The sequence below is a fragment of the Anomalospiza imberbis genome, chromosome Z (genome assembly GCF_031753505.1).
Source record: "Anomalospiza imberbis isolate Cuckoo-Finch-1a 21T00152 chromosome Z, ASM3175350v1, whole genome shotgun sequence".
Taxonomy (NCBI): domain Eukaryota; kingdom Metazoa; phylum Chordata; class Aves; order Passeriformes; family Viduidae; genus Anomalospiza; species Anomalospiza imberbis.
Genome location: NC_089721.1, coordinates 48,057,974 through 48,077,770, shown reverse-complemented (window position 1 = coordinate 48,077,770; position 19,797 = coordinate 48,057,974). Strand labels below are relative to the sequence as shown.

Here is a 19,797-nt window from a genome sequence, read left to right as displayed (position 1 = left end):
TTAACAATACTCTATTCCAAGCTAAACAATTCCCTCTTGTCTAAGCTACCTAGATGCTGTAGTCCATAGAAGTCACTCCCTCAATTTCCTTAATTTTTAAAAGTTAATCTTTTGAGAGAAAAAAAACAACAGCAATAAACATTGAACACCATTTTTAATAAAAATGTGTCATTTTAATAAAATGGCAAGGTTACAAAGCCATTACATTTCCTATCTACAGCACAGCTCCTTTTAAAAGTCAGGGGGTGGCTAACTCTCTGCCGGAACACTATACATCCCCTTTTCCCTGCTCTGAGCTGGCACGGCACAAGGGCCTCCTCAGGCGCAAGCGTCTCCTCTCCAGTCTTCCAGCTCTTGCTTGGCTGAGGTGATCAGAGCAGCCAGGCTGGAGGCTGGCTCGCCTGAGGTCACAAACGGATGCTGCCAGAAGAAAAACCAACATGAAAGGAACCGTTACTTTCCATGATCCCATCCTCACGGGCCCAAGCAGGATTCCTTGGCTATCAGAACGACACACCAAGAGGACCGAGGGCAGCCCATTCCGCGTGGGCCCTTCCTGTCCTGTAACCTGTCTCACCCACGTGACCCACACTCCTCTTGATCCCTTGATGCAGGTGTCCTCACGGGGCTTTTTGCCCCTTTGCTTTTTCTTACCTGCAGGAGTTCCTGGGCAGACCAGCGCCTGTCCTCGTCTGCCTGCAGGCAGCAGTGCAGAAAGTCGCGCAGGAGAGCCGAGTGGTGCTTGGGGTTCTGCAGTTTTGGGGGCCCGTTCCTTTCTATCAGCTCAAAAACCTACAGCACATGGATGGAAGAGGACACTCTGCCTGCTCCTTTCCTAGCCGCAACAGCTCTCCCCACACAGAGCCCCCTTTCTAAGCTGCACCTTACCCTGGGACGGGCTTCCCTCTCGTAAGGAGCTTCCCCTTCCACCATTTCCAGCCCCATGATCCCCAGGGACCAGATGTCCACTTTGGGGCCATAGGCTTCTCCTCTCACCACTTCCGGTGCCATCCAGCTGGGCGTGCCAACGCTGGAGCTGCGCTTGCTGCGCTCAGGGCTGAGCTGAGCACAGAGGCCAAAGTCAGCTGAGGAGAAAAACAAACCCTGTCAAAGCCAGCTACCACTGGCAAACCAGGCTAAAGGATGGCCCACCCCAAGCCTGACAAGGCCGTGCTGAATCTAGCTGAAAACGCAGCCGAGCTCTCCTTCCACGTGGCTGGAGCCAGGGAAATAAGGCATTGGCCATTTCAAAAACACCCTCACGATTCATGAACTGGCTGAACAGCGCTTCTGGGCAAGTGGCAGTCAGCAAAAAGCAACCCCAGAGCACACGCAGGGAGCGCTGCACCTGAGCAGGGATACCCACCCAATTTGACCGATCCGTCCATGCCCACAAGAACGTTGTTGCTTTTGATGTCTCTGTGGATGACTTGGCGGGAATGAAGGAAATGCAGTCCTTGCAGGCACTGAGAGAGAAAGAAGGGAGGGAAAGTTAACATTTCAGCATCTGATTTCCTCCTACAATAAAGGAAAGGGCTCTAAGAGATTGACAGCTTTCTCAGGGAATTGTGAAGGAGGCTGCACTATCATGGTGCATTCAAGAGGAAGAGCATGCTGCTTCAGTGCTCTTAGAAGTGTTTTCTATATTTCAAAGTGAAGGCATTGGAGCTTGCACAAGTCCATCCTGCCGTGGGTACCGAGCACGTGACCTTTGGCTGGCGAGCAGCGTGGCAAAGATTTTCTCGGAAGCCCTGTGGCAGCAGAGGAGGAAGTAGCACAATAGACCTGTTTCAGAATCCATCGCCATCGGGGCTGCAATGCTATCTTTTGAAGCTGAGGACATCTCCTTTAGCCTTGGCTTGAAATTCTGCCACCTGCATGCGGGCTTAGAATGTCAAGGAAAGTAGGACAGACAGACAGGCTCCAGGCAAACATTCAGAGGCAAAGCTGAGAGGAGGAAACCAGGAAACGAAGCAAGTGAGTGAGCACGAGCGCCAGAGGACAGACAGTAGGGAAGAGTGCAAGGACAGAGCCTGAGGAGTGCGGGAACTCCGACAGGCAGCTCACTTCAGACGAATGCTATTACTTCTCCTCTGTGTCGTGACAGCAGCAGCAAAAGAAAGCCGGGAGCAAGAAATCTCTGCTGTCCTTAACCACCAGTTCACAAGAGCCATCCTGGGCAGGCCGGGGAAAGCAAAAGCGGGATCCCTCACCTCCCGACAGACAGCGCCTATCTGTCCTTCCTCCAGGTACACTGCACTGAGCACATCAAACAACGTGCCGCCGTCCATGAACTCCATCGCCAGCCAGAGCTCCGTATCCACCAGGTAGCTGAAAGAAGCAAACCACAGCATGGAGACAGAGAGAGAGAGAGAGAGGAACGGGCCCAGCTCAGTCACCCGAGGGCCTGACCCAGGCTTTTGCAACTGCTGTCCAAGCTACATATGCCAGAAGAGATTCTTGAACACCAGGTGCAAACCCCTCCCCTGCAGAGAAATCATGAACAGCTCCATTTTCTGCTGGTTGACCAAAGGGCGTTGTCACTTCTGGCTTGCACTCTCTAAAGCTACATAGACTAGAGAATATCCCAACCTGTCTAAGTAGCTAACAATATTGGGATTCCTGCTGTCCCTCATGACCAGGATTTCATTGACAGCCAGCTCCTCGGACATCTCCTCAAGCGACATTATCTTGATGGCCACCTAAAAAGACATTGGCGACCATTAACTTGAGAAGTGGCTCCCTGCACGAGAGGGAGACGGAGAGAGGAAGGAGCACGGAGAGAGTGCTTGTGCCATGACACAGCGAGCTGTGCCAAACTGCCTTGTTTCTAGACAGCAGAGCTTAGGAGAAACTCCTGGGGGTATTGACACTTTACCTGTTGTCCTGTGCTGGTGTCGAGGGCTTTATAAACAGCTCCAAACCCCCTAGAAAGAGAATGGCAGCAGAAAAAGCTCTTTCCAGCTGGCAGTGAAAGCAAGCCTAGGCAGGAGATCTCCCCAGGCTGCCTGGACTCCTTAGAAAATGCCTGGCTGTGGCACCTCGTCAGCCGACAGCACACCAGCCCACCAGCCCTCTGCCATGCAGGGCAGGGTGTCCAAGGGAGCACTGAGCTCCCACACGAAGACCAAGGCCTTCTGCAAATCTCCAAGGCACACGCCCAGTTAGTTCCATTCCAGTGTTAAGGGGGACTCCCTCTGTGTGAGGGTTTTCACACAGGTGTGCACGTGGGTTGAAATCTGGAGAAGACTAACTTTGAAAACACTGCCTTGTAGAACTGTTATCAGGCAGCTCTTGAGTGGCAAGGTGCTCTTTGAGGCCACACAGACACAGAGGCAGGGGATCTTTCAGCTCCTGCTCCTCAGTGCTGCAAGCGAGACATTGCTAGCATCAAGTTGTCTTTGATGATGCTTCCTGACTGCTCTGACTGAGCAATCCTGAGAGGTGGCAGGAGGCAAAGCCAGAGTCTGACCATGTTTGGAGCTTGCCTGACTTCACGCTTGATATTGCATAAGCTGAAGACCCGGCCCATGGTTTGTTTTATGGAGTAGACGTCACACTTACCCTCGTCCAAGTTCTTCAAATGCCCTGTATTTCTTCATTGGCTCACCCAGACTCACAATGCTCCCTGAGAAAGACAAAAGCCATGCAAGGAGCTCACTTTCAACCAGAGACGCTGCTCCCCCCCCGGACAATCCAAAATGCATCCCCACTGTCAGGAGTTTGAGAGCTGCCTGGGGCCTAGTCACTCGCGACGTGCCAGCCCTTCTGCTCAACCAGAAGCAATCTCTGCTTTTGCCTTTGGCACAGAAGGCAGCCCAGGCAGATCCAAGCCAGGCTCAGCTGCCCCCAGAGGCAGCAGGAACACCCTGAGCACTCCCTCACTGCCTCAAAGCACAACCACAGGTTCTGTTGAGTGCCTCCGAGACTGAGGGGGAACTTCTGGCTGAGCCTACACCAGGAACCGCAGACAACACACTGCTCTGGCAGACAAGAAATACACCAGACGTACTCAGTGTCTTCAGGTCCTGCTCCTCTCTCATCTCGGGCTGCTGGGCTGGGCTGCCGGATGAAGGGCCGGCAGCTGGGGGAGCGCTGGCTGCTGCAGGCGATGCTGGTCCAGCGGCACGCTGAATGGCAGAGCCTGTGTTGAGCTGGGACAAGAAAGGATTGCCCCTCAGAAGGGTGGCTGGTACAGATGCCCCAGAGAGCACACAGCAAAAGCAAGGCTTTCGGAAGATGCTGCCAGCCACCACCAGGCCTCCTCAGCTGGGGAGTTTTGGATGTCCCCTTCTCAAAGGCAATGGGAAAACCACTAAGGCTGCTTTGATACAGCCCCTCATGGCCACTTCCCTGCTCCACTGTTTTGGCTTTCCTGCAAGACCACTGCAGCAGGGGATCAATGGGTTTGAAAAGGTCCAGAAAGAGATCAGAGCACAGCCCCAGAGCCTTGTTCTTCTCCTCCTCCTCCTCCTCCTGTGTTTTCCTTGACAATGAAATCACCATGGAGCTAGCATGCAACTGTCTGACCACAAGTCTGGAGCGTGCCCCTTCTCTGATCTGTTTCTCTGATTTCCCCTCTGTATTCCAGGCATTAGGGGGCAGCCCATGGGAGCTGCGTTCCAGCCCTGCTGAGACCCATCCGCCCTTTACAATGTGGAGCCTCCTAGGATTCTCCTCACCAAACCCTGCTCTGACCGTGGGGAAGTCCAGGACAGTCTACTTTATGCCTGAAGCTAATTAGTCCATGGAGAGTGGCTAGTCCCTTTCAGGGACCAGTGTCTCCCAAAATAATCCTGCAAGGCTGTCAACTGAGGCTTTGCACCACTCCGTCCACTGACTGCAGGCAGCCCGCACTGACAGTGGGCACAAGGGGCTCACTTCTACATTGGGAATAATTTAATGCTGCCTCTTGTCTGATCCCAAGAGACATTCTCGGGCCCTCTCAGCATCCCAGAAAAGTGACGCTCAAGTGTCAAAGTTCAGAACCCACTGGCCAGGGGTCCCTGGCTTGGCTGAAGCAGCACTACGTCATGGCAGGCACACAGCCCCCAGCATCTTCAGCCGCGAGCAACGAGGGCTGGGTCATCCAAAGCTTGAAGCTTGGCCCTGCACCACAGGCAGTGCCAAGCTCAGATGCCACTTACTGGCTCTGCAAGTTCAGGCTGTGGAGGGAGAGCAGCTGGAGGCTTGATGTTGTTTTGCTCCTCTTCATCCACTTCCTCAATAACAGTGTCAGCCAGAGGAGGTGCTGACCCTGTGGTTGAGCCCTGCAGACAGACAGAAGTGAGAGAGACTGGGAACAGCCAATCCTTTCAGGGCTGCTTTCTACTGAGCTGGGAAAGCACCCAGAAGAAGGGCAAATTGTAGACTTGGATACAAGTGGGATTCTGAGTCATGAAAGCCCTATGAAGATGGCTGAATGAGGTGGTACTCCCTCTTGCTGCGCATTTGATCTTCCATGCTGGCTGGAATCAGCAAGACACCTTGGAGCTGTCACATTTGCCTTTCATCTCTTGAAAGGCTCTTCACTGGAAAATTAGGAAGGAGCCAGTGCTCCCTTTGCTACTGCTGATGCCACCAGGCAGTTGGTCTTTCTTTCAGCCGGGCACTCCACACTCTATTACAACAGGCCAAGCCCACAGCTTGCTGCACAGTTCTTACACGCCAGCAACGTCAGAGGTTCCTTTGCTACTCACCAAAGGACAGGCTTGTCTCCATCTGTGTGAGAGGTGACCTGCAGGGAGCAAGGGAAAAGGAACCAGAGGCCCTTAGAAAAGTGCCCTTAGAAAGGGGGCTCCCACAGCACAAGTCATTCCCAACGGAGAGCATTTCCCTTTCCCAACATGCCTCAAGGAGCAACAGCCCTTTCCCACAGCAAGCAAGAGAACAGCAAGGACACTATAGTAGGCTCTGTCTACATTTGGGCCTCTTTTGCCAGGAGAGAATAGAAACACGGCCATGGAAATGCCAGTTGTTCTTTAACAGGCTGAGCTTCTGTTCTGCCCAACAGCTCAAGCAGCATTTTCCTCTTCTCTTTCCTGCATTTTATAGATACTTCTTTTAGTTGCATGCACTACTTCCCATCAATTGGCTGAAGACAATACAACAGCAAAGCTTCCACAAAGGGCCCCCTTGCTGTGGCAGCTCTCTGCTGAAGCAGCCCAGGAACAGCTCCTGGGTTCAGCAGCAAACCCTAACTGGATTGGAGTTGGTCCCGCATTGCCAAGGGAATGGCTTTCTTGGCGCACCATAAAAGGGTCAAGTCAGACAGCCAAGGCCTGTGAATGGCAGAAGTTGGAGCAAAAGATGCTTTCCTTCACTCCTGGAGAGAAGCGCAGATGCTCAGAGTACTTCTGAGCATCTCTCCCTGGAGTCTGCAATTTGCAGGTTGTCTTGGTTGAAGCAGCAAGCTTGAGGAAATGACAGACTCCACTGCCACGCGCTGTCCCGTGGGAGGGAACGCAAGCGCTGCAGGTTGCAAATTACATTGCAAATACTCTGCAAATACTCTGCGCCTACCACCCAGTACAGATACCCCCTTCTTAGCTGATGCTGCTGGCAGCAGATTTACCAAACCGGTGGCATCTTAATGGCAATTTTGTTCCCAAAAGAAACTTGGTCACTACTGCGGCATAAAGAGCAGAGTGAGGCAAAAGCCAGGTGATGCCAGCACCAGGATAAACCTTTACTTACGAGTCAGGTGGATCAGGTAATAGCCAGAATAAGCAAGAGAAAAGACGGTGCAAACCGCGGCACAGACTCGCCCGATCATTTTAGCCGTGCTCTGCGGGTTTGCACACTGAATGCCACCCAAGGGAAAAACCAAGACTCCTCTCGGGGGGCAGGCCGTCTGCTGAGAACTCCTTGATCACAAGGATCCTCCTGCAGGGAGTGAGCGGAAAAAGCTGCTCTGGACAACCAGGCCTTGGGTGCACCGGGACATCGCTGTGCTGACAGCACTGTGACGTGGCACCGCTCCCTTGACCTGACAATAGCAGCTGCTCTGGGTTTGTTGTGCCCGGCAACCAAACCTTCTGTACAGTGGATGCAAAAGAAAAGCCTGGGAAGTTCTCCTCGGTCATAAAGCAGCAGAACATGTCCTTACAGTCCATAAGCCAGTGCTCAAGGCACCCCAGGGGAACTCAGAAAACACACCGGCCCAGCCAGCACGCAAGAACCAAAAGCAAGCGTGCTTCTTCTGGCTGGCATCTTCGTTGGTTCTGAAAAGTCAACTTCTTCCGTGACATTTAGGGGGAAAAAGAAGCAAAGTAAATACATTTCCAGGAGTATTGCAGTGTGCAGCTGCTTCTTGAGCACACAGGTGCATGCTGATTGTTGCTCCCACTCTGTTTGGAGCCTGACCTCCCTATGTGGCAGGGAGATGCTGGCTTAGCTCTTGACACAAAGCTCCTCTTGTCCTGCTTGCTCTTGCTTTGGCCATCGAAAGCCTCCGAACATCCAGAGGAGCTGTGCGGTGATTCTTGGGCTGTCAGAGTTGTGCTGTTTTGGATATCTGGCAGCAGCCTGCAGCCCACTGCTCTGCAATGCCCTGCAGATGTCGAGCCCAAGGAAGGGCCTTTTGGAACAGTCCAAAGCTGCAGTCTCACAGAGGTTTGCCTAGACTCTATGCTTCCTGTAAGATTCCAAGCAGACGTTCAGATAGCCAAATCCCAGTAAAAATCAGATGCAGTCATTCCCCTCTCTGTCAAAATTTCCAGCTCAATCCAGGAATCAGCTGGAAAGTTGAATGGAAGTACTGGGTGGGAGGGGAGGGGGGAAAAAAGTGCATGCGACTCCTCTGGAATTCAACTCTGTTTTCCCATGGAATAATGATCCCTGGCTTAGCTTGCTTTTCTGGTGACTCAGCACAGACCGGTCCTCTGCTGGTGGACAGCACATTGTCTTTAAAGAAGCTTTACAATGGGCTCCTCACACTTCAGATGCTGAGGGTGGCATTTGAAAACCAATGCAATTGCTGAAAGGCCCAGCACTATCTTGAAATTCTGTTGCTGAAAAAACCCTGCAGTAGTTACCCAGAAGAATTGCCTCAATTAGAAAGCATCTCATTTTCCCCATTTCCAAGTCAGCTGACATCAACCAGCCCCTTGTAGGGCTTAGAGAAGGAAGAATGAGACGGTAGCGTGGAAAGCTGAGTGTAGGCCCTCAGACCCACTTGAGCAGAGCGCTTTGGAGCTCCAAAGGTTTAAGAGAGGGAAGCGTTAGGAAGACGCGCCGTTTCTGTTAGCACACGTCCACAACTGGCCTCTGTGCCTCTGTGCCTCTGCATTCCCAGGATGTGGAGCATGCTTGCTTAAAATGTTGGTGAATGAGGCGAGAGACTGGTCTTTGTGTGGAGCCGCAAAGGTGCCTCAGTGCCATGAAGAGGCTCCAGGGACAGAGACAAAATGGGGCTGAGGACACAGGGCTTAATATGAGGGGGAAAAGGGGCAGCTCGGAGGGCCAACGGCAACTGAGTACAAGGGAGGCAGAGGAGGGGCAGCCATGTGGGGAACCAGTGAGGTAACAGGAGCGGAGCATTGCAGTAAACTGAGACCAACAGGGGACAAGAGAGGGGAGAACATTCAAGGGGGAGTTCATATCAGGAAAAAAGGGCGGTTGAACGGGGTGATACCAATAAAACCTGTTGCATTAACATAAGCCTGCAGATGCTTATGGGTGAGAGAGAGGGGTGTCTCTCTTTGACTCTGGTCACCGTTCAGGACTGAGGTAGTAGAGCTCCAGCGGCAGGCCTCTGGGCCTCAAGAGTTTCAGCCCTCCTTTATTCTTCAATACCAAGTGATTGCCAGGAAGAACAAACAAGAGGGGCTTGGTCCCTTCTCTTGATACACCAGGAGGTGCAGCTGGAACTGGAGATGCCAGGGCATGGGGACAAGGTCTCTGCAAGTCAGGTGGGGCGGTGTGGAGCAGCTGTCAGGGGCCAGATGGGGCAGGGCAGGGCAGGGCCCCTCTGTGAAGGGAGAGAGCCTTGGGCCACTCGGAAGCAGTGCAAAGCCATGAACGGGAGAGCCCATCCCGAGCGCACAGCTTCGAAGGCACTGCACTGACCAGCTTAGGCACAGCATGACATGGAAGGGAACATTCCAGGGCTCTGGAGGGTTTAGAGTTTTTATGGCCAGTCATGCTGAAACCAAGCGCTGGAACAGAGCATCTTCTGCTTACATCACCATCTTCATCTTCCTCATTTTGTCCTCCAGATGGCTAGTTCAGGCTGCAAGCACGTGGGACATGTGTGCTCCAGATCTGCTGAATCCCAGCTTCTTCTTTGATAGCTTAATTCTTCTTATGACAATTCATTCATTTCTCCTTAAAGGATAATTCTGAGCTTCCCTCCAAATACTCTACTCTTATCTAAACAATGCTTCATCATGAATGAAGCTTTCTATGGTCTATAGTCCTAACTAAAGACAGCTAAGCTAAGAGACCCTCAAAGCATTACATTTCCTATCTACAGCACAGCTCCTCAAAAAAACTCAGGGGATGGCTGAATCTCTGCCAATGCACGATACGTCCCCTTTTGCCTCCTCTGAGCTGGCGAGGCACAAGGGCCTCCTCAGGTCCAAGCGTCTCCTCTCCAGTTTTCCTGCACTTGCTCTCCCCAGTTCAGGTAAGCCAAGCTGCTTAGCTCAGCATGCTCTTTGGGCCCCTGAAAGGGACCGTCGAGCTTAGCTACAGCATGGCAGGGAAGGAAGCCTTCCAAAACTCTGGATATTTTAGTTTTATTGCCACTCTGGCTGAAACAAAGTATCCCCTCACTGCTTCTTCATCTTCATCATTCTGCCCTGATCAGGCTGACAGCTTGTAGCGCCTGCATGGTGCAGTTCTGCTGCATCACAGCTTTCCCTCTCACAGCTTAATTCTTATCAGGACAATTCATTCTTTTCTACTTAAAAGATACCTCAGAGCTTCCCTAAATTAACAATACTCTATTCCAAGCTAAACAATCCCCTCTTGTCTAAGCTACCTAGATGCTGTAGTCCATAGAAGTCACTCCCTCAATTTCCTTAATTTTTAAAAGTTAATCCTTTGAGAGAAAAAAACAACAGCAATAAACATTGAACACCATTTTTAATAAAAATGTGTCATTTTAATAAAATGGCAAGGTTACGAAGCCATTACATTTCCTATCTACAGCACAGCTCCTTTTAAAAGTCAGGGGGTGGCTAACTCTCTGCCGGAACACTATACATCCCCTTTTCCCTGCTCTGAGCTGGCACGGCACAAGGGCCTCCTCAGGCGCAAGCGTCTCCTCTCCAGTCTTCCAGCTCTTGCTTGGCTGAGGTGATCAGAGCAGCCAGGCTGGAGGCTGGCTCGCCTGAGGTCACAAACGGATGCTGCCAGAAGAAAAACCAACATGAAAGGAACCGTTACTTTCCATGATCCCATCCTCACGGGCCCAAGCAGGATTCCTTGGCTATCAGAACGACACACCAAGAGGACCGAGGGCAGCCCATTCCGCGTGGGCCCTTCCTGTCCTGTAACCTGTCTCACCCACGTGACCCACACTCCTCTTGGTCCCTTGATGCAGGTGTCCTCACGGGGCTTTTTGCCCCTTTGCTTTTTCTTACCTGCAGGAGTTCCTGGGCAGACCAGCGCCTGTCCTCGTCTGCCTGCAGGCAGCAGCGCAGAAAGTCGCGCAGGAGAGCCGAGTGGTGCTTGGGGTTCTGCAGTTTTGGGGGCCCGTTCCTTTCTATCAGCTCAAAAACCTACAGCACATGGATGGAAGAGGACACTCTGCCTGCTCCTTTCCTAGCCGCAACAGCTCTCCCCACACAGAGCCCCCTTTCTAAGCTGCACCTTACCCTGGGACGGGCTTCCCTCTCGTAAGGAGCTTCCCCCTTCCACCATTTCCAGCCCCATGATCCCCAGGGACCAGATGTCCACTTTGGGGCCATAGGCTTCTCCTCTCACCACTTCCGGTGCCATCCAGCTGGGCGTGCCAACGCTGGAGCTGCGCTTGCTGCGCTCAGGGCTGAGCTGAGCACAGAGGCCAAAGTCAGCTGAGGAGAAAAACAAACCCTGTCAAAGCCAGCTACCACTGGCAAACCAGGCTAAAGGATGGCTCACCCCAAGCCTGACAAGGCCGTGCTGAATCTAGCTGAAAACGCAGCCGAGCTCTCCTTCCACGTGGCTGGAGCCAGGGAAATAAGGCATTGGCCATTTCAAAAACACCCTCACGATTCATGAACTGGCTGAACAGCGCTTCTGGGCAAGTGGCAGTCACCAAAAAGCAACCCCAGAGCACACGCAGGGAGCGCTGCACCTGAGCAGGGATACCCACCCAATTTGACCGATCCGTCCATGCCCACAAGAACGTTGTTGCTTTTGATGTCTCTGTGGATGACTTGGCGGGAATGAAGGAAATGCAGTCCTTGCAGGCACTGAGAGAGAAAGAAGGGAGGGAAAGTTAACATTTCAGCATCTGATTTCCTCCTACAATAAAGGAAAGGGCTCTAAGAGATTGACAGCTTTCTCAGGGAATTGTGAAGGAGGCTGCACTATCATGGTGCGTTCAAGAGGAAGAGCTTGCTGCTTCAATGCTCTTAGAAGTGTTTTCTATATTTCAAAGTGAAGGCATTGGAGCTTGCACAAGTCCATCCTGCCGTGGGTACCAAGCACGTGACCTTTGGCTGGCGAGCAGCGTGGCAAAGATTTTCCTCGGAAGCCCTGTGGCAGCAGAGGAGGAAGTAGCACAATAGACCTGTTTCAGAATCCATCGCCATCTGGGCTGCAATGCTATCTTTTGAAGCTGAGGACATCTCCTTTAGCCTTGGCTTGAAATTCTGCCACCTGCATGCGGGCTTAGAATGTCAAGGAAAGTAGGACAGACAGACAGGCTCCAGGCAAACATTCAGAGGCAAAGCTGAGAGGAGGAAACCAGGAAACGAAGCAAGTGAGCGAGCACGAGCGCCAGAGGACAGACAGTAGGGAAGAGTGCAAGGACAGAGCCTGAGGAGTGCGGGGACTCCGACAGGCAGCTCACTTCAGACGAATGCTATTACTTCTCCTCTGTGTCGTGACAGCAGCACCAAAAGAAAGCCGGGAGCAAGAAATCTCGGCTGTCCTTAACCACCAGTTCACAAGAGCCATCCTGGGCAGGCCGGGGGAAGCAAAAGCGGGATCCCTCACCTCCCGACAGACAGCGCCTATCTGTCCTTCCTCCAGGGACACTGCACTGAGCACATCAAACAACGTGCCGCCGTCCATGAACTCCATCGCCAGCCAGAGCTCCGTATCCACCAGGTAGCTGAAAGAAGCAAACCACAGCATGGAGACAGAGAGAGAGAGAGAGAGGAACGGGCCCAGCTCAGTCACCCGAGGGCCTGACCCAGGCTTTTGCAACTGCTGTCCAAGCTACATATGCCAGAAGAGTTTCTTGAACACCAGGTGCAAACCCCTCCCCTGCAGAGAAATCATGAACAGCTCCATTTTCTGCTGGTTGACCAAAGGGCGTTGTCACTTCTGGCTTGCACTCTCTAAAGCTACAAAGACTAGAGAATATCCCAACCTGTCTAAGTAGCTAACAATATTGGGATTCCTGCTGTCCCTCATGACCAGGATTTCATTGACAGCCAGCTCCTCGGACATCTCCTCAAGCGACATTATCTTGATGGCCACCTAAAAAGACATTGGCGACCATTAACTTGAGAAGTGGCTCCCTGCACAAGAGGGAGACGGAGAGAGGAAGGAGCACGGAGAGAGTGCTTGTGCCATGACACAGCGAGCTGTGCCAAACTGCCTTGTTTCTAGACAGCAGAGCTTAGGAGAAACTCCTGGGGGTATTGACACTTTACCTGTTGTCCTGTGCTGGTGTCGAGGGCTTTATAAACAGCTCCAAACCCCCTAGAAAGAGAATGGCAGCAGAAAAAGCTCTTTCCAGCCGGCAGTGAAAGCAAGCCTAGGCAGGAGATCTCCCCAGGCTGCCTGGACTCCTTAGAAAATGCCTGGCTGTGGCACCTCGTCAGCCGACAGCACACCAGCCCACCAGCCCTCTGCCATGCAGGGCAGGGTGTCCAAGGGAGCACTGAGCTCCCACAGGAAGACCAAGGCCTTCTGCAAATCTCCAAGGCACACGCCCAGTTAGTTCCATTCCAGTGTTAAGGGGGACTCCCTCTGTGTGAGGGTTTTCACTCAGGTGTGCACGTGGGTTGAAATCTGGAGAAGACTAACTTTGAAAACACTGCCTTGTAGAACTGTTATCAGGCAGCGCTTGAGTGGCAAGGTGCTCTTTGAGGCCACACAGACACAGAGGCAGGGGATCTTTCAGCTCCTGCTCCTCAGTGCTGCAAGCGAGACATGGCTAGCATCAAGTTGTCTTTGATGATGCTTCCTGACTGCTCTGACTGAGCAATCCTGAGAGGTGGCAGGAGGCAAAGCCAGAGTCTGACCATGTTTGGAGCTTGCCTGACTTCACGCTTGATATTGCATAAGCTGAAGACCCGGCCCATGGTTTGTTTTATGGAGTAGACGTCACACTTACCCTCGTCCAAGTTCTTCAAATGCCCTGTATTTCTTCATTGGCTCACCCAGGCTCACAATGCTCCCTGAGAAAGACAAAAGCCGTGCAAGGAGCTCACTTTCAACCAGAGACGCTGCTCCCCGGACAATCCAAAATGCATCCCCACTGTCAGGAGTTTGAGAGCTGCCTGGGGCCTAGTCACTCACGACGTGCCAGCCCTTCTGCTCAACCAGAAGCAATCTCTGCTTTTGCCTTTGGCACAGAAGGCAGCCCAGGCAGATCCAAGCCAGGCTCAGCTGCCCCCAGAGGCAGCAGGAACACCCTGAGCACTCCCTCACTGCCTCAAAGCACAACCACAGGTTCTGTTGAGTGCCTCCGAGACTGAGGGGGAACTTCTGGCTGAGCCTACACCAGGAACCGCAGACAACACACTGCTCTGGCAGACAAGAAATACACCAGACGTACTCAGTGTCTTCAGGTCCTGCTCCTCTCTCATCTCGGGCTGCTGGGCTGGGCTGCCGGATGAAGGGCCGGCAGCTGGGGGAGCGCTGGCTGCTGCAGGCGATGCTGGTCCAGCGGCACGCTGAATGGCAGAGCCTGTGTTGAGCTGGGACAAGAAAGGATTGCCCCTCAGAAGGGTGGCTGGTACAGATGCCCCAGAGAGCACACAGCAAAAGCAAGGCTTTCGGAAGATGCTGCCAGCCACCACCAGGCCTCCTCAGCTGGGGAGTTTTGGATGTCCCCTTCTCAAAGGCAATGGGAAAACCACTAAGGCTGCTTTGATACAGCCCCTCATGGCCACTTCCCTGCTCCACTGTTTTGGCTTTCCTGCAAGACCACTGCAGCAGGGGATCAATGGGTTTGAAAAGGTCCAGAAAGAGATCAGAGCACAGCCCCAGAGCCTTGTTCTTCTCCTCCTCCTCCTCCTCCTGTGTTTTCCTTGACAATGAAATCACCATGGAGCTAGCATGCAACTGTCTGACCACAAGTCTGGAGCGTGCCCCTTCTCTGATCTGTTTCTCTGATTTCCCCTCTGTATTCCAGGCATTAGGGGGCAGCCCATGGGAGCTGCGTTCCAGCCCTGCTGAGACCCATCCGCCCTTTACAATGTGGAGCCTCCTAGGATTCTCCTCACCAAACCCTGCTCTGACCGTGGGGAAGTCCAGGACAGTCTACTTTATGCCTGAAGCTAATTAGTCCATGGAGAGTGGCTAGTCCCTTTCAGGGACCAGTGTCTCCCAAAATAATCCTGCAAGGCTGTCAACTGAGGCTTTGCACCACTCCGTCCACTGACTGCAGGCAGCCCGCACTGACAGTGGGCACAAGGGGCTCACTTCTACATTGGGAATAATTTAATGCTGCCTCTTGTCTGATCCCAAGAGACATTCTCGGGCCCTCTCAGCATCCCAGAAAAGTGACGCTCAAGTGTCAAAGTTCAGAACCCACTGGCCAGGGGTCCCTGGCTTGGCTGAAGCAGCACTACGTCATGGCAGGCACACAGCCCCCAGCATCTTCAGCCGCGAGCAACGAGGGCTGGGTCATCCAAAGCTTGAAGCTTGGCCCTGCACCACAGGCAGTGCCAAGCTCAGATGCCACTTACTGGCTCTGCAAGTTCAGGCTGTGGAGGGAGAGCAGCTGGAGGCTTGATGTTGTTTTGCTCCTCTTCATCCACTTCCTCAATAACAGTGTCAGCCAGAGGAGGTGCTGACCCTGTGGTTGAGCCCTGCAGACAGACAGAAGTGAGAGAGACTGGGAACAGCCAATCCTTTCAGGGCTGCTTTCTACTGAGCTGGGAAAGCACCCAGAAGAAGGGCAAATTGTAGACTTGGATACAAGTGGGATTCTGAGTCATGAAAGCCCTATGAAGATGGCTGAATGAGGTGGTACTCCCTCTTGCTGCGCATTTGATCTTCCATGCTGGCTGGAATCAGCAAGACACCTTGGAGCTGTCACATTTGCCTTTCATCTCTTGAAAGGCTCTTCACTGGAAAATTAGGAAGGAGCCAGTGCTCCCTTTGCTACTGCTGATGCCACCAGGCAGTTGGTCTTTCTTTCAGCCGGGCACTCCACACTCTATTACAACAGGCCAAGCCCACAGCTTGCTGCACAGTTCTTACACGCCAGCAACGTCAGAGGTTCCTTTGCTACTCACCAAAGGACAGGCTTGTCTCCATCTGTGTGAGAGGTGACCTGCAGGGAGCAAGGGAAAAGGAACCAGAGGCCCTTAGAAAAGTGCCCTTAGAAAGGGGGCTCCCACAGCACAAGTCATTCCCAACGGAGAGCATTTCCCTTTCCCAACATGCCTCAAGGAGCAACAGCCCTTTCCCACAGCAAGCAAGAGAACAGCAAGGACACTATAGTAGGCTCTGTCTACATTTGGGCCTCTTTTGCCAGGAGAGAATAGAAACACGGCCATGGAAATGCCAGTTGTTCTTTAACAGGCTGAGCTTCTGTTCTGCCCAACAGCTCAAGCAGCATTTTCCTCTTCTCTTTCCTGCATTTTATAGATACTTCTTTTAGTTGCATGCACTACTTCCCATCAATTGGCTGAAGACAATACAACAGCAAAGCTTCCACAAAGGGCCCCCTTGCTGTGGCAGCTCTCTGCTGAAGCAGCCCAGGAACAGCTCCTGGGTTCAGCAGCAAACCCTAACTGGATTGGAGTTGGTCCCGCATTGCCAAGGGAATGGCTTTCTTGGCGCACCATAAAAGGGTCAAGTCAGACAGCCAAGGCCTGTGAATGGCAGAAGTTGGAGCAAAAGATGCTTTCCTTCACTCCTGGAGAGAAGCGCAGATGCTCAGAGTACTTCTGAGCATCTCTCCCTGGAGTCTGCAATTTGCAGGTTGTCTTGGTTGAAGCAGCAAGCTTGAGGAAATGACAGACTCCACTGCCACGCGCTGTCCCGTGGGAGGGAACGCAAGCGCTGCAGGTTGCAAATTACATTGCAAATACTCTGCAAATACTCTGCGCCTACCACCCAGTACAGATACCCCCTTCTTAGCTGATGCTGCTGGCAGCAGATTTACCAAACCGGTGGCATCTTAATGGCAATTTTGTTCCCAAAAGAAACTTGGTCACTACTGCGGCATAAAGAGCAGAGTGAGGCAAAAGCCAGGTGATGCCAGCCCCAGGATAAACCTTTACTTACGAGTCAGGTGGATCAGGTAATAGCCAGAATAAGCAAGAGAAAAGACGGTGCACACCGCGGCACAGACTCGCCCGATCATTTTAGCCGTGCTCTGCGGGTTTGCACACTGAATGCCGCCCAAGGGAAAAACCAAGACTCCTCTCGGGGGGCAGGCCGTCTGCTGAGAACTCCTTGATCACAAGGATCCTCCTGCAGGGAGTGAGCGGAAAAGCTGCTCTGGACAACCAGGCCTTGGGTGCACCGGGACATCGCTGTGCTGACAGCACTGTGACGTGGCACCGCTCCCTTGACCTCACAATAGCAGCTGCTCTGGGTTTGTTGTGCCCGGCAACCAAACCTTCTGTACAGTGGATGCAAAAGAAAAGCCTGGGAAGTTCTCCTCGGTCATAAAGCAGCAGAACATGTCCTTACAGTCCATAAGCCAGTGCTCAAGGCACCCCAGGGGAACTCAGAAAACACACCGGCCCAGCCAGCACGCAAGAACCAAAAGCAAGCGTGCTTCTTCTGGCTGGCATCTTCGTTGGTTCTGAAAAGTCAACTTCTTCCGTGACATTTAGGGGAAAAAAGAAGCAAAGTAAATACATTTCCAGGAGTATTGCAGTGTGCAGCTGCTTCTTGAGCACACAGGTGCATGCTGATTGTTGCTCCCACTCTGTTTGGAGCCTGACCTCCCTATGTGGCAGGGAGATGCTGGCTTAGCTCTTGACACAAAGCTCCTCTTGTCCTGCTTGCTCTTGCTTTGGCCATCGAAAGCCTCCGAACATCCAGAGGAGCTGTGCGGTGATTCTTGGGCTGTCAGAGTTGTGCTGTTTTGGATATCTGGCAGCAGCCTGCAGCCCACTGCTCTGCAATGCCCTGCAGATGTCGAGCCCAAGGAAGGGCCTTTTGGAACAGTCCAAAGCTGCAGTCTCACAGAGGTTTGCCTAGACTCTATGCTTCCTGTAAGATTCCAAGCAGACGTTCAGATAGCCAAATCCCAGTAAAAATCAGATGCAGTCATTCCCCTCTCTGTCAAAATTTCCAGCTCAATCCAGGAATCAGCTGGAAAGTTGAATGGAAGTACTGGGTGGGAGGGGAGGGGGGAAAAAAGTGCATGCGACTCCTCTGGAATTCAACTCTGTTTTCCCATGGAATAATGATCCCTGGCTTAGCTTGCTTTTCTGGTGACTCAGCACAGATCGGTCCTCTGCTGGTGGACAGCACATTGTCTTTAAAGAAGCTTTACAATGGGCTCCTCACACTTCAGATGCTGAGGGTGGCATTTGAAAACCAATGCAATTGCTGAAAGGCCCAGCACTATCTTGAAATTCTGTTGCTGAAAAAACCCTGCAGTAGTTACCCAGAAGAATTGCCTCAATTAGAAAGCATCTCATTTTCCCCATTTCCAAGTCAGCTGACATCAACCAGCCCCTTGTAGGGCTTAGAGAAGGAAGAATGAGACGGTAGCGTGGAAAGCTGAGTGTAGGCCCTCAGACCCACTTGAGCAGAGCGCTTTGGAGCTCCAAAGGTTTAAGAGAGGGAAGCGTTAGGAAGACGCGCCGTTTCTGTTAGCACACGTCCACAACTGGCCTCTGTGCCTCTGCATTCCCAGGATGTGGAGCATGCTTGCTTAAAATGTTGGTGAATGAGGCGAGAGACTGGTCTTTGTGTGGAGCTGCAAAGGTGCCTCAGTGCCATGAAGAGGCTCCAGGGACAGAGACAAAATGGGGCTGAGGACACAGGGCTTAATATGAGGGGAAAAGGGGCAGCTCGGAGGGCCAACGGCAACTGAGTACAAGGGAGGCAGAGGAGGGGCAGCCATGTGGGGAACCAGTGAGGTAACAGGAGCGGAGCATTGCAGTAAACTGAGACCAACAGGGGACAAGAGAGGGGAGAACATTCAAGGGGGAGTTCATATCAGGAAAAAAGGGCGGTTGAACGGGGTGATACCAATAAAACCTGTTGCATTAACATAAGCCTGCAGATGCTTATGGGTGAGAGAGAGGGGTGTCTCTCTTTGACTCTGGTCACCGTTCAGGACTGAGGTAGTAGAGCTCCAGCGGCAGGCCTCTGGGCCTCAAGAGTTTCAGCCCTCCTTTATTCTTCAATACCAAGTGATTGCCAGGAAGAACAAACAAGAGGGGCTTGGTCCCTTCTCTTGATACACCAGGAGGTGCAGCTGGAACTGGAGATGCCAGGGCATGGGGGACAAGGTCTCTGCAAGTCAGGTGGGGCGGTGTGGAGCAGCTGTCAGGGGCCAGATGGGGCAGGGCAGGGCAGGGCCCCTCTGTGAAGGGAGAGAGCCTTGGGCCACTTGGAAGCAGTGCAAAGCCATGAACGGGAGAGCCCATCCCGAGCGCACAGCTTCGAAGGCACTGCACTGACCAGCTTAGGCACAGCATGACATGGAAGGGAACATTCCAGGGCTCTGGAGGGTTTAGAGTTTTTATGGCCAGTCATGCTGAAACCAAGCGCTGGAACAGAGCATCTTCTGCTTACATCACCATCTTCATCTTCCTCATTTTGTCCTCCAGATGGCTAGTTCAGGCTGCAAGCACGTGGGACATGTGTGCTCCAGATCTGCTGAATCCCAGCTTCTTCTTTGATAGCTTAATTCTTCTTATGACAATTCATTCATTTCTCCTTAAAGGATAATTCTGAGCTTCCCTCCATCAACAATACTCTACTCTTATCTAAACAATGCTTCGTCATGAATGAAGCTTTCTATGGTCTATAGTCCTAACTAAAGACAGCTAAGCTAAGAGACCCTCAAAACATTACATTTCCTATCTACAGCACAGCTCCTCAAAAAAACTCAGGGGATGGCTGAATCTCTGCCAATGCACGATACGTCCCCTTTTGCCTCCTCTGAGCTGGCGAGGCACAAGGGCCTCCTCAGGTACAAGCGTCTCCTCTCCAGTTTTCCTGCACTTGCTCTCCCCAGTTCAGGTAAGCCAAGCTGCTTAGCTCAGCATGCTCTTTGGGCCCCTGAAAGGGACCGTCGAGCTTAGCTACAGCATGGCAGGGAAGGAAGCCTTCCAAAACTCTGGATATTTTAGTTTTATTGCCACTCTGGCTGAAACAAAGTATCCCCTCACTGCTTCTTCATCTTCATCATTCTGCCCTGATCAGGCTGACAGCTTGTAGCGCCTGCATGGTGCAGTTCTGCTGCATCACAGCTTTCCCTCT

At 52.4% G+C, this 19,797-nt stretch overlaps 2 protein-coding genes across 2 annotated transcripts; both read right to left on the bottom strand.

Moving 5' to 3' along the window:
- Positions 1 to 208: 208 nt before the first annotated feature.
- Positions 209 to 6,775, bottom strand: LOC137465358 (serine/threonine-protein kinase PAK 3-like). Its single transcript, XM_068177373.1, has 10 exons — positions 6,752 to 6,775; positions 4,013 to 4,049; positions 3,565 to 3,628; positions 2,879 to 2,927; positions 2,593 to 2,702; positions 2,214 to 2,331; positions 1,367 to 1,466; positions 889 to 1,085; positions 655 to 792; positions 209 to 420 (listed from the first exon to the last, which is right to left on the bottom strand). Exons 1-10 carry the CDS (start codon positions 6,773 to 6,775, stop codon positions 319 to 321), a joined length of 939 nt encoding a protein of 312 aa, XP_068033474.1. The 3' UTR covers positions 209 to 318.
- Positions 6,776 to 10,140: 3,365 nt separating this feature from the next.
- LOC137465356 (serine/threonine-protein kinase PAK 3-like) lies at positions 10,141 to 16,878 on the bottom strand. The gene is given in 11 exon segments (XM_068177372.1): positions 10,141 to 10,355; positions 10,590 to 10,727; positions 10,824 to 10,859; positions 10,861 to 11,021; positions 11,303 to 11,402; positions 12,151 to 12,268; positions 12,530 to 12,639; positions 12,816 to 12,864; positions 13,502 to 13,565; positions 13,946 to 13,982; positions 16,855 to 16,878. Coding segments are annotated over 11 exon segments (939 nt in total). The 3' UTR covers positions 10,141 to 10,253.
- Between the last annotated feature and the right edge of the window lie 2,919 nt (positions 16,879 to 19,797).